This window comes from Copadichromis virginalis, linkage group LG7, assembly GCF_057382275.1.
Source record: "Copadichromis virginalis isolate Kocher_CV1m ecotype Utaka linkage group LG7, C_Virginalis_male_GT1.1, whole genome shotgun sequence".
Classification (NCBI taxonomy): Eukaryota; Metazoa; Chordata; class Actinopteri; order Cichliformes; family Cichlidae; genus Copadichromis; species Copadichromis virginalis.
The window spans coordinates 47,407,522-47,424,476 of record NC_140624.1 but is presented as its reverse complement, the minus strand read 5'-3'; the positions used below and the strand labels follow the sequence as shown (position 1 = coordinate 47,424,476).

Below are 16,955 nucleotides of genomic sequence, written 5' to 3'. Positions count from 1 at the left end.
ACATACCTCTATGTTTCTGTGTCACAGCAGGCTTTGATCAGGCCATTGCCCCTCAGTCTCCAGAGTTTGCGTCCTCCATATGCCTCTGGTTTGACCACATCTTCAGCATCCCTCTGTACGCAACCTTCACGCCCCCTTTAAATGGACTATATTTTATACGGCATCACTTGAAGCAGGAACCTTTCCACTTAACTGCAACCTATTTGTGAAAGCCCATATGTGACGATTGGTTTATGTGTGTGTGTTTTTATTTTATTTAAAGTGTGTCTGAAATCTTTGTCATGCTGAAAAATGAAGCCTTTGCTAATCAGATGCTTTTCAGATGGCAATGCATGCTGGAGCAAAATCTGACAACACTTTTCCTTGTTAATTGTATACGTTTAGACTAGATTCACAACGCAGCTGGCTGAAATGCAGCCCCAAATCATGACAGAGCTTCCACCATGTTTTACAGATGACCATAGACACCCACTGTTGTACCCTTTTCCATATGTATTGATGATTTGAACCAAAAACTTCATATTTAGATTCATGACTCCATTAGACCTGTTAACCCTGATTTTCAGTCCATTTTTTGTGTAACTTGGAATCCCTCAGCTTTTTCTCCCAGCCTCCATCCTTAAGGATGGCTTCTAGACAGCCACCTTTCCACTGAGACCATTTCTGATGAGGCTTCAGTGAACAGAAATTGGTTTAACTGAAGGGCCATAGGCATCTCTCAGGTCTTTGCTAGATTTGTTTTCTGGTTTCTTAATGACATGAGTTTCAAATACTGTTCATCTTCTGTAGGTAGTTTGTAAACTTGCGACACTTTTTGTTTCATCTGTCCTGTTTCCTCAGATGAAATATGCCAAGTTTACAGCTAATACATGTAAAGATATTATTTTATTGAACTGTTATCTTTGGAATTTTTTGTAGATTAACCTAAAGAAATTGGAACGAATTATGTGTTTTTGCAGAGGTGTGGACTCGAGTCACATGACTTGGACTCGAGTCAGACTCGAGTCATTAATTCTATGACTTTAGACTTGACTTGAAAAAAAGTTCTAAGACTTGTGACTTGACTTGGACTTTTACACCAATGACTTGAGACTCGACTCTGACTTGCCTGACATTACTTGAGACTTGACTTGAGACTTGAGGATAAAGACTTGAGACTTACTTGAGACTTGCAAAACAATGACTTGGTCCCACCTCTGTGTTTTTGTGCCAAGTACCAAAAGATAGAAAAGAGGGGAAAATAAGAAATTATGAAAGACCTTTGGAACAGTCTGTAGAAGTGACACTTGGTTATTTTTTTTGAAAGGTCTGAAAAGGCTTTTGAAGATGTATATGTAAATGATGGGGTTGAGTAAGGGGTTGGAATAATCCAGCCAGGATTTTGAATATGCCTATAAGGATATTTTACTTTGTGTCCACATTCGTCTGGTGGTTTCATTATTAGCTGCTATCGAGTTCCCGTATAGTTGTGTTACCACCAGTATGTACCAGCATTTAAAAAAAAAAAGGACACAAAGACATACTTCCCTGATTACACACTGAAGTTTTTAATGTCTTGACAGAGCACAGCAGTCCTGCACATCAGTCTAAACAAGACGCAGGACCTGATCGCTGCAGGACTTTCACACATTCAGCCCGCCCCTCGCTGCTATTCTACACACAGAAGGACAAGAAAAGCAAAAGCCCTCTGCTGCAAGCCAAAGTATTCAACAGCCTGCAGTTGCCCATATACATCATTGTATTATATATTTTTTGTAGTTTTTAAAACATTACTTCCTTATACATATACTCATTTTGTCATAATTTAAATATTCAGCGGTTTCATACACTAAATTCCCTAGATAGTGAAAGTTCAATAAGATGCATCACACATATACAGAATAACACAATAAGATATGTCCATAATAAACTATTTACCATTAAATAAGAAGAAAAATATGCTTAGTTGTGTTTACTTTGCAGTCGTGGAGTACCAGATGCACAAGGGATGAATAGCAGATTATTGTTTGTGGCTGGTGGGTTGTTTTTTGCTTGGGTTCAAAATACAATACACCACATCACGCTGACAGTGGAGGTCAGTGGTAGAAAAGGTGGTGGGTTCGCACGGGTCACAGGTTCTCACACGTGTAAAATGACAGGGTGAAAGAGAAGGAGCTTTTTCATTTAATGCCAGTTTTATGCATAGACTGTGGCTGTTTTTGAGTGTTCTCACTCACCCCCGTGACCACTGGAAAAAAGACAAAACCAAACAAAAAAAAGGGGGAAAAGGGGGGAAAAGAGAAGAAATGGCAAATCATCAACTGACTTAAAATTCTGAATGTTTTCACACGGCAAATATTCCTGTTTTCCCCGTCTGAATAAAAAGGATATGTAAAGAGCTATCTAGCTAACAGTCACAGAGCTTCAACCCAGGCCAAAGACTCCCTTCCTCTCAGGCTGGAGTCTCGCGTGTCCTGCAGTTGTCTGAAGCTGCACATTTGCTTAAAGATAATGCAGTAACAACATTTGTGTGAAGCAGAGAGCAAGAAAGAAACGGGAGAGGCATCTTTTTTTTTTTTTCCTTTTACGTCAGTTGTTGCATAGGTCGTGTGGAAGCACAGACAACAGCAGTTTTAAATCGCAGGTGGATTTAACAGTGACACTGAGGGCCTTCCTGAGGCTACAACGGGCAGTTCCTCCCGTCCTGCAAGGCTGAAATGAAGAGGAGGAGGAAAAATGGACGAAGAGCAGCAGCGTCTATCTGAGGGTGAAGAATTTGCAGGCGATCCTTTACTTCTGTTATTCATTCAAGCCTTCCTCTCCTCGTGTGAGTGAGTGAGTGAGTGATGGGTGGATGGATAAATGCGAGATGAGCGTAAGAAGGAGAAGAGGTAACAGGGAGAATGTTTCCTTCTAAGAGTCGAATGGTGGCAGGGGGCTCTCGGGACGAGAGGGCCCGCCCTTGTTTGACCGGCTGTTTAGGTGATAGGAAAGAAGAGAGAAAATAAAAAGACGATCTTATTTGCCAGGATGAAGAGATTACAACAAGTAAGAGATTACAACTAAAATCGTAATGGTGAGGAGGCACCAGAGAAATGACGATGTTCACCTCCAGGGTGAGGGGGATATTATTGCTTTGCCACCAGTTAGTAATGTGTAGCCACGGGTTATTCCGGCATAGGAATTATGTAATTAAGATGTGGCCATGAGATATCATCTGGTAAGATTACATTTTTGAATGATGAATCGCCTGACAGCCAGATGAATATTAAAAATCATCAAGGAAATAAAATCCAGCTGTTCTTTTAAACTATGCATGATGGTTAACATACAACAGATTACCCACACCGAGGCCAAACATTAACAACTAGTGGCTGTTTAGTTAGCAATAATATTTTACAGCCACGTGAGAAACAGGTCAACTTTTACAACAATGCTAATGGTAATGAAAACCATGATTTGCAGGGTGTGAGACAGACCTCCTCTTTCACGGTTTGTTCTTTATAGTTTAGCTCACAAGTGGACTTGATTAAAGTCAGTCGCCTTCACACTCGAATATGGAAAACTGCCATAACACATTAACTCAAACTCTGAATAGTGCAGTGAGAAGACACCAGAGTTACAAAAAAGTCCAGCTTGCATCACCTCCCTTATGAAATACTTTATCCATCGTCACTTCTGCTGATTGAAACATTTTCTGCCTCTTACTTTAACTCCGAGGCTGAAATGCTGCAGAGGAACTAAAGCATTTACTCTCTGCACAACACCAGTATTTACAGAGTCAAAGTATCCATCAAATTACCATGAAGTATGTTGCAAGTTCTTGGTATTAGTGGATGTTTAAGTGAACTGAAGAATTTGTGCCATTTTATCTGAAACCGTTGTGAAAATCTGCCAGCGAAAAATTCTAAATTTCTGCTTTATCCCTAAAATTTCATCTTTTTTTAAGGGAAGGATTCCTTAAAAAAGGAAGAAAATAAATAAACATGAAATAAAAGAACAATTGATGAATGAGAGAATAATAAGAGAGAATACTTATTAGAAATACTCAGGCATAGCTTCATGCTAAATGTCTACCCTTTTAGTTTAAAAGCAGGAAAAATGTTTCCGTGTTTAAGTGTTTGCACGTGTTTGCACGTGTTTACTAGACTGTATACTGCGTGCGTGCACACGCTAACTGATTTGCTTCATCAGTCTTTACATAGATTGAGTTCTCAGGGTGCAGCATGTTTGTAAGTCATGCAAGTGTGATTCAAGTATTCTGCGTCACTGTATGCGGGAGAGAGGTGGAGGTGAGGAGGAGGGAAAGAAGAGGAAGCGAGGGAGAAGCAGGAGCTGGGAACCAGCTCAGGTCAGACGAGGCAGAAAACGACAGGAGGGTGGCGCTGTTGTCTGTGGCCTCTCATCCAGGGGAGAATTAAACGGAGGAGGAGGGGAAGGACGGAGGAGCCAGGGAGTCTAGTGGGTTGGAGATGGCGGGGGTCTCCGACTGCCGTGGACACACAAGCACAAAGGAGAGACTGGATTAGTGCCGTTGCTCCCTGTTGACAGGTTTACAGCCCCCATGTGTACATTCATGCACAAACACACAGAAATACTGTATCTTCAAGTAACACATGGAGGCATCCAAAAATACAACCAACGTGACAAAGATTTGAAGCTCAGTTAAGTGAAGGCGGTGTTCCTGCACATCCAGCTGCTGTTTATCTACAGTAACGTGCAGTTTGTTCAGTTGTAGTTCTGCTACAGGAGAGCAAATCCACTGATAGGCATTAAAGTTTTAAGCAGCAGTTGTTGCTGATTGAAGGGAAGATTAAACTGATTGTTAAACACAACAAAGAGAAGTTGACTTGTACAAATGCAAAGTGTTTGCTTGAAGGTAAACATGTAAGCAAAAATGAATGTGTGACATTTTAGAGATGCAGATATACTCTCTTATTCCCAGTTAGGGCGAACCATCTTTTATTCACTCCATAATTTAGTCTAACATCTTTGCGCTCTGTACCATTGCACATATGATATACCTGTTGGTATTGCCTGTTTGTCGATTCTCTTACGTATGATGCTATGCCTGGTCAGTGAGTGTTACCAAAACATTCACAAGGTTTGCAGATTTTGCAAGACAATGGCAGATATGGCTCAAAAGAAATATATGCCCATTTACAGTTACATTCAAACTACAACTCAAAAACTGTTAACAGACAGTACAGCAGCCGAAACAACAGTAACATAATGGAGAATATAGGCGTATATATTGTACTGTATAGCATCCATCGCCTGAGACCATGAGAACGAACTTTGGCTTCCTTTTATTCCTCTTTTCTTAGCGAGAAACTTGGAAACATTGTGTTCAAATACAATTTATCTGGCCACCTCCCAGCCCTGCATTATGACTGCATCCCACTTTGTCCCACACACAAACTCAGAGCTCAAATCATCTCAAACTGGTTTCCTAACGTGAGAATAGGAAACTACTGTACTCAAATAACCTCAACAGTCACAGTCTAGTGTCTGATCTTTTTGCAAAGCTAGCTGGGATTGCTGATGGCAGCTTATACAACTTATTCTCCAAAGAAAAATTTTATAATCTCATTATTATTTATAAATGAAGATATGGCTTGTACTTACCAAGTGCTCTTAAAGGGTAATACATTTGTTAGTTAAACTATAGAGTATTTACCTAAAAAATAAATCACCAGTAGGGCTACTCCACATTAACTAAATCCTGCAAAGAAAAGTGATTTTGGTAAACAGAGCACCGTGTCACTAAAAGAAAGCATCAGACACATCGATATAAGCAGGTATGGGAGGGATTTTGTGGCATACACACATATACAACACAGCACCAACATTAGTTAGGTCCCGGACATCTGTTGCGAGTCTTCTTGGCCTACACCGGGGGTGTCCAACTCCAGGCCTCAAGGTTTTAGATATCACCCTGGGTGAACACACTTAAATCAAATGATTCGTTCATTACCAGGCCTCTGGAGAACTTCAAGACATGCTGAGGAGGTAATCTAGCCATTTAAATCACCCGTGTTGGATAAAGAATACATCTAAAACCTGCAGGACACCGGCTCTCAAGGCCTGGCATTGGACACCCCTGGCCTACACTGACAAAATGTCCTCCTTTGGTGCTCTTTACAGACAAAATAACATCAGACTGAGCTTGAATTGAGCTCAAGCCACTGATGCAAACATGCAAACACACACTCTGCGCCGGGTGTGTGTTTGCTCATGCAGCCCTCTGAGAAAACAGTGGTGAGAAAAGGAAAAGGTCATGCAGTGAAAGGGATGGTTTCTGTGAGAAAGGGAAAGAAGGAAAGTCGTTGTGATGATGATGATCATGGTTGCAGACAGTACCCAACGTACCAGTAATGTTAGTCCTCACTGGTCAGTGATAGTGATTCTGTAGAAGGAACCATAGCAGTGTGTGGGACAGAGGTGTGGCAGGGGACGGAGGGGTGAAGAAGAGGAGACAGAAGAGAGAAAAGGAGCGCAAACAGTTACAGCGCAGGAAATGACCAACATCGCATGTGCGAAGCTCTCACTCATGGCAGCTCACAGTACAGAAAAACTGGATTGGAAGATGAAAAATGGGCACTTAAAACAGATTAGTTTTAGTGAAGATGTTAAAAAGCTGTCATTTTCCAGTGAGAGCTTCGCTCAGCCACGTTAGCGTCCTCTACAGTAAAACAGGTGAGCTACTGACAGTTAGCCCCAGGTTAAAGAGGTTAGCTAGCTCACAAACACAGGAAAGGGGGGGGGGGGGGGGATTTTAAATGCATACAATTAATGAATACCAGAAAGGAAGCCCCTCCACATTCCCATCTCCCCTTCATTCATCAGATCATGTTTTAATTCAAAGGAATCCAGACGACCTCGCTTTTAGCAACAGATTATTTAACAGGTGATGCCTGACAACGTGCTGAAAGTTTGGTGATGGCTGAAAGATACTAGCAAGGTGAAAGAAATTAGTGAGATGTTGTAGTTGTAGTGCCTATATGGGGATAACTAGCAATCTACCAGCCTATTAATCTATCCCCTATCAAAACCAGCGCTTTCTACTGTCCTTTACCTCCTTTATCCCCTCATCCGGGCGTCTTCACATCCCCCTTGTTAACAGAGAGTATCCACACTTCAGCTTTGGTGACGTCACATTATCTTAAATTGTAGTTTGGATGTCAGTGTCCTTGTAAAATCTACTGCGGCTTACTCTATGATGGAAGAGTTTCCACTCACCTAGGCACACTTGGGGGTGCGCGGTTAGGCCTGGAGGGCACGGTGGGTGGTGGCCCACTGTATGGGTCAGGAGAAGCTCCGGGGCGAGAAGGGACAGGGGGACCCCCTGCAGGAGGAGGCCCAGGTGGAGGACCACGAGAGCCTGGACGGGCCGGGGGTCCTGGTGGAGCCCTGCGGTTTGGAGTTGGACTGGTGGCCGGAGATCTTGATAAGAAAGTAGAAGTGAAGAGAGGAACATAAAAGGAGAAAAACATCAGGAAAGTGTCAATAAGTCAGATGCTGCGTCTTTTTAGAATATTCTTATTTACTTGACCATATGTCAGAATTAGACATGGGCTTTTAATATTTGTTCTCCCCAACCTGTTCCCACACGTACTCTCTCAGTCCCACAGTCTGATGTCTCATGTGCCTTACCGTCCTCCAGATCCGCTACGCTGCACCTGAAGCCAGGAATCGTCCACGGGTGGTGGCATGGCGGTGGTTACAGTAGATGTGCTGATGTCGCCGATGATGTTGAGAGCCTCCCGCAGAGCGTGGTACATCCGCAGCATCTCGTCACGGTGCTGGGCCTGCTCCTGAGACTCCTCCATCAAGCTGTTCTGGTCACCACATGAGTACAGCTGGGCCAACAGCTCAGCATTAATGAACTCTTTAGTCTGCACGCAGAGGGAGAGAAACACAGCACGCTGTCTGTCAAATCTCAAAGTCCTGTCGTCTCAGCGTGACATACGAGACAACAGCAGCAGACTCACATTGTTGATCATGAGATGCATGATGGTCTTCGGCATCAAGTCGCGGACGGTCTTGTTGACGATTGCCATGTAAGAGTCGACCAGGTTGCGGATGGTTTCCACTTGCCGCTCCAGCTGAGGGTCCATGCTGTGCATGAGGTTGTCAGAACCATTTTCATCACCACCATCACTCTGTGAGACAAATTAGGGTTTTGTTTTAAAATGTGTGTGTAGCAGAGTTACAGAGAGGGTGATAGCACTTCAGGAATGACAGGAAGGAAAAGGTTTTCTCCAGGAAATTATATTACCAGCTGAATGATGAACACACAATTCATCAGTGTAGTTAAATGTGGATGAAAATAATTAAATAAAAAGAATTTCTTTATATTTTGCTTCCAAGAACTCAGACTTTCTAGTAATTTTTAACATGGTCTTGAGCAATAATTCTTCAGGTTTTCTGAAGATCTTTCACACTTTCTATTGGACACGGCTTAGACATTTATTGGCTTTTCACTCATTTTCAGTCCAGTCCTCCTAACTGACCACTTTCACTGGATTATTTTTTCCTGTTTGTTAAGCCATAACAAGTTCACCTAACTCAAGGGATTAAGAAAAGATTATTTAGTCAAATTTACACAGTTTGATAGGCATAAAATGCTATCTTTGCACCAGCAAGGTGATTCCCTATCAGTGGTTCAAAAATCTACTCCTAATGATTACGCTAAACTATCCATTTACTGATCACTGTCAGCTACACAACTCAGGTACAGGTCCATTTAAGTAAAAGTACAGTTCATGCTTTACATAGAAAACACAGAAAAGTGATCTAGTACCCAGAATAACATACCTTTCCTTCCTTCTCCTACAACGCCAAATAGCAATGAGAGATAAAAGACATTGAAAAGGACAGATGGCAAATGAGAAACACAATAACATTAAAAGAGACTGCAGAAGGAAACATCACAGCAACCACCTGAGCTACTACTGGACACAAATAATATGAAGTGGGAATAAATTCCACATTTGTGAGAGTGTTTGCGTCACAGTGTTGTCTGTGCACGTGTGCTTTAGATGAAATCTTACCGTGACCCTTTCAGGATAAACTCCGGCTCTGAGGAAGGAGGCTTTCCAGGCATCAACGTCTTCCTGACTCTCACACGCAAGCTCCAGCTGACGGTAGTCCTTATACACATTTCTGTGGAGACACAGTGTGAGCAGTGCACTCCAATAGTCCCGTCTCATCAGCTGTACGTCCTTCCACCAGTGAAGGTTAGTAACTAAATACAGTCACTTTAATGTAAAAACTTGGAACTTGTTCTTTCCTCCAGAATTTCTGTTTTCACTTTATATTATCTTACTTCATATTTTCTACTCCACTATACTACAAAAATAGCTTTTTTGTTACTTCACAACATTTACTTTATAATTCTGGTCATTTTTAATCTACTTTTTTTTGTTTTGGATACAAAACTCTTATCATTTTTTGGGATTAAAATGCCCCAAAGTATAATTTAGTGCTTCTTATCTACAACAGTAACAACAATAAAGTCTGGCTTACATGTAGATACTTAAAAATGTCATGCAACGCTGGAAAGGGCACTCTGCACAATTTAAAACCTTTACTTTCTTAATTTAAGTTCATTTTTATTATACTCTTGTCCTTTTACATTGGAATAATTTTTACTTAGGACTTTAAATTATCTGCAGACTTCCCCAATATCGGGATATTCTTTAAGCTTTACAACTACATCCTCACTGGCTGTCACACAGAAATCCCAAAACTCATTTAATGTAAACATAAAAGTGGGCGAAAGAGCAACTTTTAACGCTGTGGTGCATTTAAGTTGTTTCTGCGTTACAGTGTTAATGTGTGTGTCTAATAACACCTCTGTTCGGTGTTGAAGAGGGCAAAAATATGCTTGCTGGACATGAAGCCTTTCTCCACATCGCGCAGCTTCAGGTTGTCGACCTGCAGCATGTACTTCTTCTCCTTCTCCTGCAGGGGGTGAAAGAGACACAGCAGTGAGTAGAACGAGGAGGAAGACTTCCCTGATAAAGAGGAGAAAGGGTCATGCAGATACTCTCACTGTATAAAAAAAGAGTCGCTTTAAAGGAAAAACTAGTGCAGATGCTGCATTATGATCACTCTGGGCTGTGAAATTTAGAGCTACGCATACAATTGTATTATGTAACATATATAGTAAATGGTGAGTGTGTGAAAAAGTTTTTGAGTCATTAGTTTGCGCTGCTGATACAGACAAAAAGATAGCAGGCTAAAAGAGACAAGCGGATAAAAAAGGTCAGCGGAAATGAAGAGCAAAAGCTCGCACATTCAGTTCTACAGCAGACGAAAGAAAAGCAAAGGAGATGGATGGGAAAGTACAGTCTGTGGTTTTGATTACAGTTGTGCAGAGTCAAGGGGGTGGGGGGGTGGGGGGGAGAGAGCAAGCAACAAATGAGAAACACACAGACAGAAAGAGAGAGGGAGAGCGTTCCAGGCTAGAAATCTCTTGTACTTGTAAATTTGCACACAACATATGATACACAGACGTCCAACTATTTATGAATCAGGGAACCTCAAAGTTTGTCAGCTCAGTCTGATCTCTATCTTTATCTCAAGCAAATAAACTCTCTCTCTCACACACACACACACACACACACACACACACATGTATATATATATATGCCGCGGTTGGACTTCTCAAAGTCTATTGATAGAAAATCCAGTTTCTTGAGTCACGGTGCATAATATGCTGTGTGTGTGTGTGTGTGTGTGTGTGTGTGTGTGTGTGTGTGTGTGTGTGTGTGTGTGTGTGTGTGTGTGTGTGTGTGTGTGTGAACGACAATAAAATGAGAATTAACAAAATGAGATTCCAAAAATAGCATGAGGTTGGTGAGTTTCTACAAACATTCTCTAAACACAGACACAGAAATACACACACACACACACACACACACACACACACACACACACACACGGGCATGCGCACACATACACACACCCTGCTTTGGTTCCAAACAGCACCTTTTGAGCGTAGTCTCTAACTAACCTTAAAACCATCTGGATGGCTAACCACGGACTTGCCCTGCCCAACTCAGCATGTGTTTATGTGTGTGTGTGTGTGTGTGTGTGTGTGTGTGTGTGTGTGTGTGTGTGTCACAGAGAGAGCAAGACAGACGGGGATTGAATGTGTGACAAACTCCTTCATCAAAGGATTTATGAGCTGTGCAGCCAAATGGTCATATCCCCTGAATGCATGTAAAACATCACAGAGACACACATAAAGACACAAACACATTTGGCAGCGCCCGTACACCGAGGTGTCCGCTACCCAAAAAAAAGACGGCTACACAAGAAGTCACCACAGGCCGCTGAAAGCTGACATCATTATTTTATAAAACTGGTGAGTTCCCATCCCCCCATTTCTCTCTTTTTCTTCAATTTCACCATCATCTCTTTTCTTTCTTCACCCCCTCCCCTCCCTTGTTCCTCTCACTCTCTGGCTTTCCCTCTCCCTGGGAGTGAGCAACCTTGGATTGATTCATACATTTTCCTCTCCTCTGGCCAGTAAATCCAGTCAGGAAAAATGGAAACAGGGGAAGAGGAGGGGCAGCGAATGTGCACATGATGTGGGGAAGGTAAAGAGAAAATACGCCAACACGGAGAATAACTATGTTATACAAGAACAGCAACAGTAAGAGAGAAATACAAATGATTTCTTGAGTTTTCTTGAATATTAGTGGGGGGTGCAGATGATGCGAGAGTGGAAGATTTGAGTTTGAGGTTTGATCAGTCTGGCAACCACACATGCCAGAAAGTCAAACAACAAATTGATGAATACCAGATATCTGCTAAGACTGTCCATGTATTTGTCCTATTGCAACATCAAATAAGACCATTATCAGTCAGCCAGTTTCTTGTGTGTGCATGTGTTTCTTTTTTATGTGTGTGTACTAGGATTGGGGGGGAAGTAGGTGCTTGAGTGCTTTGCCATATGCTCCTATAAAATCCAGGCAGTGTGAGTGGGCAACGTTACAGATTTCAGATGTTAAGCACACTCGCAGGGACGCATGAGAAAACAAACCTGCAGATGCACACATGTGGTCTGAAATGCACACTTTCTCTGCACAGGACCAAGCTTCAAGTAGACACACACACACACACACACACACACACACACACACACACACACACATTCATCAACAGGTCATTTGGGCTCACTTGGACACGAAGCTCCTGATTCTGATAGCTGCTAAGCAGGATTTCAGCTCTAGATGAGCATCCGTGGTCTCATCTTTCATAGTGAACCATAAGTTATCCTCATGAAAGAGTGAAACTGGGCACAATTGGGTAAATCCTTCTTTCATAATGGTTACATTGTTCATTTTTATCAGGTTATCCTATGTTAAAAGACAGATGGGTGTAAAATGTGTTCTGCTTATTATATGGGACGTTTTTTAGGCAGGTGCTTTGAGAAAATTAGTCACAGTGTTTGACTAAATCCATCTGTCATTACTTAATTAATATTCCACAGAGTTTCCATTACTCTTTAGATTGATTGTAATTGTATTGGCATCAATGCAGAAATAGCAGAGGCTGATTACCACCAGACTGAGCTGCAAAAATACACCTTTTTAGGTTTAGTTTGATATTTTCTTTAAACACGTTTACATTTTTTCACTTGTACACAAAACACAGGTGTGATCCTTGTTGGGGGGTTTTTATGGGTTTTTTTTTTTTCCGTCTGAACACCCACACCACACACACACACACACTACAGGCGGGCACTTAGTAGTTGGTATTTGGAGCAGTGTGTGAACAAAGTGCTTTTCATGGTTTTGTTTTGCTAGTGTGTAAGAGCAGGCTCATTATAGAGAGTCAGGAGAAGTTCACTTCTGGATTCGTAAAGGAACTTCACCACTCCGTACGCCATCCCAAAAAATATCTAAAAGAGTCAAACACATAAAACGTTCGAATATGGGCATTTCTCACACACACTTGGAGGTGGTAAACACCAAAACACACACATACATGGGAACATTAACCAATTAACACTCTGAAACAAATCGGAGTAGTTTGGTTGGCGAAACCATGAAGATACTCGTTTATAGCATCCATGTTGTTTTAAGAGGCTGGATGTCTTCGTATGTGTGCGTGCACGTGTGTGCGGTGGTGCGTTACTGTGTATGTTGATGGGAGTCTGATAGAAAAATCCTGGTGACTTGGGCCATGCATCAAAGGCCTGCGGAGAAGCCGCACGGCATCTGGGAGCAATAACGTTGCTTCTAACCCTTCATTACCACAAAGACTGGGCCCTGGGTGGCAGCCAATGGTAATTTTCACAACCCTCCTCCTCACCTCCCTCTGCTTTTCTTTCCCTCCATTCTTCTGCCATTTTCCCCATTGACTTCTGTCTTTAAGAAGAAAAAAAATTAAACACAGAGGGGATTTCTTTTAAAAAAGGCGCACGGAGAAAGTAGTATAGAGTGAGGCTCAGTGGGTTTGATGCACTTGTTCAGACCAATTTCATCAATTTATAGATTTTTGTAGGAACCGATTTGTCACAACGTTCTTGTAGAAAAGATTTGTTTGTGAACATAAGCATCTTTTCGTTGTGTGTAACGAAAAAACCCACTGACGTACGCAAAAGCCATGTTTGGTCTGTGAGCAACATATGAGAAACAGAGACGGCATCTGAGGAAACCTAATTTGACTTAATGCTGTTTGGACTTTATTTAAAGTAAGGCCACATGTTGCCAATATTTAAATGAGGAACAGACAATGATTTAGCTAAGAGAATTACAACGCTGAAGAGCTGGAATGGAGCTATTCTGGGGCAGTGTGTAAAAACACACAGCTGTTCATGACTCATCTGGCTAAAGATTGCGCAATAATGCTCATAACAAATCACCTTGAGCAACGTGCCAGGGCCCACACTCTATAATCCTCCATTTATCATGCAAAAGTGCCTTTTTGATAACAGCATGTCAGGTGCACATGTTTCAGGAACTCGAATCAAATCTGAAACGTCCAATTTCGCAGTGATATGAACATTAATTCTCACATTTTCTTTTTTATGACAAGGTTTTGGCTCCTTCGATTATCTTTTTTCATTCCTTCTTACAGAAAAAAACCCCCAACAGCCTTTGAGCTTTGCTTTGAGATTTTCCTGTGGGAACTGCACAAATGTGAACAAATGTCTTTGTGGAGAGATGAAACATGCTGACTGCAGTTGAACGCAGCCTGGCAGGTTAGTGATACCTTCCTGTTTAGTGGTTAATTGCTAAACAGTCAATTATCTGCCCTGAATTTACTCCTGCAGAAGGTCAGTGTTACAACCTCGGGGCTATCAAGGACATGTGATCAATCACCGTTGACCACCAAAGCGTAAAAGAAAGGTTGGCCAGCAGACTAACTATATAAACACACGCTAAAATCCACACACGGCGGCAATCTTGTCTGGTGGAGGGCAAATGTTCAGCTGGTGTGTTTTGTGTCTCACAGCAAAACTCCCAGTACAAACCAATCACAGCTAAATGACATGAAACCCCAGTTCCCTCACAAGCAAATGAGGCACGCAAGCGTCTGCCAGTGTTCACGCATGTTTTTCATGTAAGGATTATGTACCTTAAGGTAAACACGTGATGTCAGAATACGGGGGAAACACTGTGAATGCTTTTATAGAAAATGTAAATGCTACACTTGGCACTGACCCACATACATTTGCAGTAAGTTCAGTCTCGTGAAACTTCATGAGCATTAAAGCTGTGTCAGGCTAAAAGTCAAAGAAATAAAAAAGCATGAAATAAAAAAACAAACAAAATATAATTATAAATACACCATTGGAGAAATGCACTTTATTTTATAATGTGTAAAACAGTCACAGAAATAGCAAAAATGTATGTTTTATACATTTTTAAACCTCAATAAAATTGCCACGCAGATACACATACACAGCTGTGTTTCCATCACATCAGCGGCCATTACCTCCAATTATATTAATTGCCTAGAAACTTCGCCTCACCCTGTACCTACTGACAGCCCAACCCCAACCTTGAACCTGAAGCTCACTTTAATTTAACTCTAAACAAACAAATTCATCGCTTAGTGAGTTATGTTGTGGTCACTTGGATCCTCGAGTCACCCGTATACTTTGTTTCATGTAGTCATTTTTGTTCTCACACTATGCTCCATGTTTCCAAAAGAGGAACATCATCAGCATTATCATATCATAAACTAAATATATGAACAGACCAGCCTGTGTCCCTCTCCCTTCATTTCTATAATCTCAAATCTTCTTTTCCATTCATGACAGATTTTATCATTCTTACAGCCTTTCTGACTTTCCCTGCTACATCATCCTGCGCTCACTTCCATTAACTTAAGTATGTTTAATATCTCAAACAGACATTTATCACCCCTTAATCATGTCACTACATTCTTTTTTTGTGTCTCTATCTCCCAGCCTCTGACGCTGGTGGCCTAGGCCTTTTTTGCATGGGTTCTCTCTGTCCAAAGAAATGCTTGTTCGGTTAACTGGTGCTTCTAAAATGTGTCCCTCTCTCTGTATTTTTTGACCCTGTGATGGACTGGTGGCCCGTTAAGGGTCCTCATGGCCTCACCCGCTGTCGGCGTGGTCAGGCTCCAGCAATCCTGAGCTGGATAAATGAGACGGATGAGGCTCCCAGTGTTTCCTGAGCCCTTTCCTCAAGCCACTGTCTTTTTAAAATATGCTCCTTTCAACAGATAAGTATCGCTGATACGATATCACATGAGAGAAAGGAAAAATAACCGAGCTATTATGCGGTTCACATTTTCTGTTACCCAAAGAATTATGGCTGTTTGTCTCTGGATAGAAAATGAGCTGCAAAGTTTCACAGAAACACGCACATTAAAACACATTCAGCCATTCAGATTTACAGGCTGCTTCCACAATTACGTACAGAGCGCTCTCTTAAATACATTTACAGAGCAACACCCGCAATCTTATCTTCCCCACACGCAACGCACGAAAGACACAGTTTCGCCCACGAACTGGCGGAGCTGCTGTCAAAGCAGGAAAAACAAAGTCAGAACCTTGAGGTTTTTCTGTGACAGTATTAAGCAGCTGTATTTCACGGCAAGACGGAATAACATGGGAGCGCAGATCACGCGTGTGTATGTGCATACTTTCTCAGCATTTCTGGCTTCCCTGACTAAGAGTCTGAAAAGTAAGCTGTCTGCCTGGTCATCCAAACAGTGGAAACAATGTTAGCGCGACCGCAGCATTTCCCCCACCTACCCATTAAAATTCACTCTTTCCAATCCTCCAAACCCTAAACTCGACTGCAACACTAATCCATTTTATGTCCTATGAGGATTGGTTTCTGTAATTCTCTTTTTCTGGCTTGCTAGGTTTTTTTTTTTCATTTTTTTGTTGGACCTCCTTGTTCATGGGGCATCGTTTCGCCCCCCCATTTTGAAGTTCTTCCCCATTTTTCTAGCCGTCCAAGCGGTACTGCTGACTCGTCTCTCGTGGGATCGTGCCTGCTTTGATTTGGAGCTCAGGTCGGAGCTCAGAAACCGCAGCTAAAACAAACACATGGCCTTGGCCACCACTACACTGCACACGTACTACTACACACACACACACACACACACACCTGGAAACACTAGCACTAATTACTCTTGTCTGCTAGAAGTAAGGACCAAACCTAACTGTGAGTGCGTGTGAAGCCCTAGAAAGTAAAGGAGGAACTTTTGACTGGTTGTGTCTCAACACTGCCTTTTCCCTCCTCTTTTGCACACACACACACACACACACACACACACACACACACACACACACACACACACACACACACACACACACACACACACACATGCACACATGTCTTTCGCCCTGGTTCTGATTTACCAGTCGTATGTCACCCTTCCAAGCAGCAACCAACCCACCCCCCTTGCCACCACTCTGTGTGTGTGTGTGTGTGTGTGTGTGCTGGGAAGGCTGCAGAGCTGCATAA

The 16,955-nt window shown here is 42.1% G+C and overlaps 1 protein-coding gene across 8 annotated transcripts in view; it reads right to left on the bottom strand.

Annotated features, from left to right (window-relative positions):
* Positions 1–1,523: 1,523 nt before the first annotated feature.
* dnm1a (dynamin 1a) overlaps positions 1,524–16,955 on the bottom strand; it is a 49,648-nt gene continuing 34,216 nt past the window's right edge. For 3 of the 8 annotated variants that reach the window (XM_085463819.1, XM_085463813.1, XM_085463814.1), the window contains 7 exons: positions 9,839–9,948; positions 9,036–9,147; positions 8,800–8,814; positions 7,974–8,144; positions 7,636–7,877; positions 7,222–7,425; positions 1,524–4,468 (listed from right to left, as the gene is read on the bottom strand). In XM_085463819.1, coding sequence (XP_085319945.1) covers positions 4,438–4,468; positions 7,222–7,425; positions 7,636–7,877; positions 7,974–8,144; positions 8,800–8,814; positions 9,036–9,147; positions 9,839–9,948 — 885 coding nt within the window. In that variant the 3' untranslated portion in view covers positions 1,524–4,437. Of the gene's footprint in view, positions 4,469–6,351; positions 6,389–7,217; positions 7,426–7,635; positions 7,878–7,973; positions 8,145–8,799; positions 8,815–9,035; positions 9,148–9,838; positions 9,949–16,955 lie in introns of those variants that run through there. The other 5 variants (XM_085463816.1, XM_085463815.1, XM_085463817.1 and 2 more) reach the window with 3 other exon arrangements.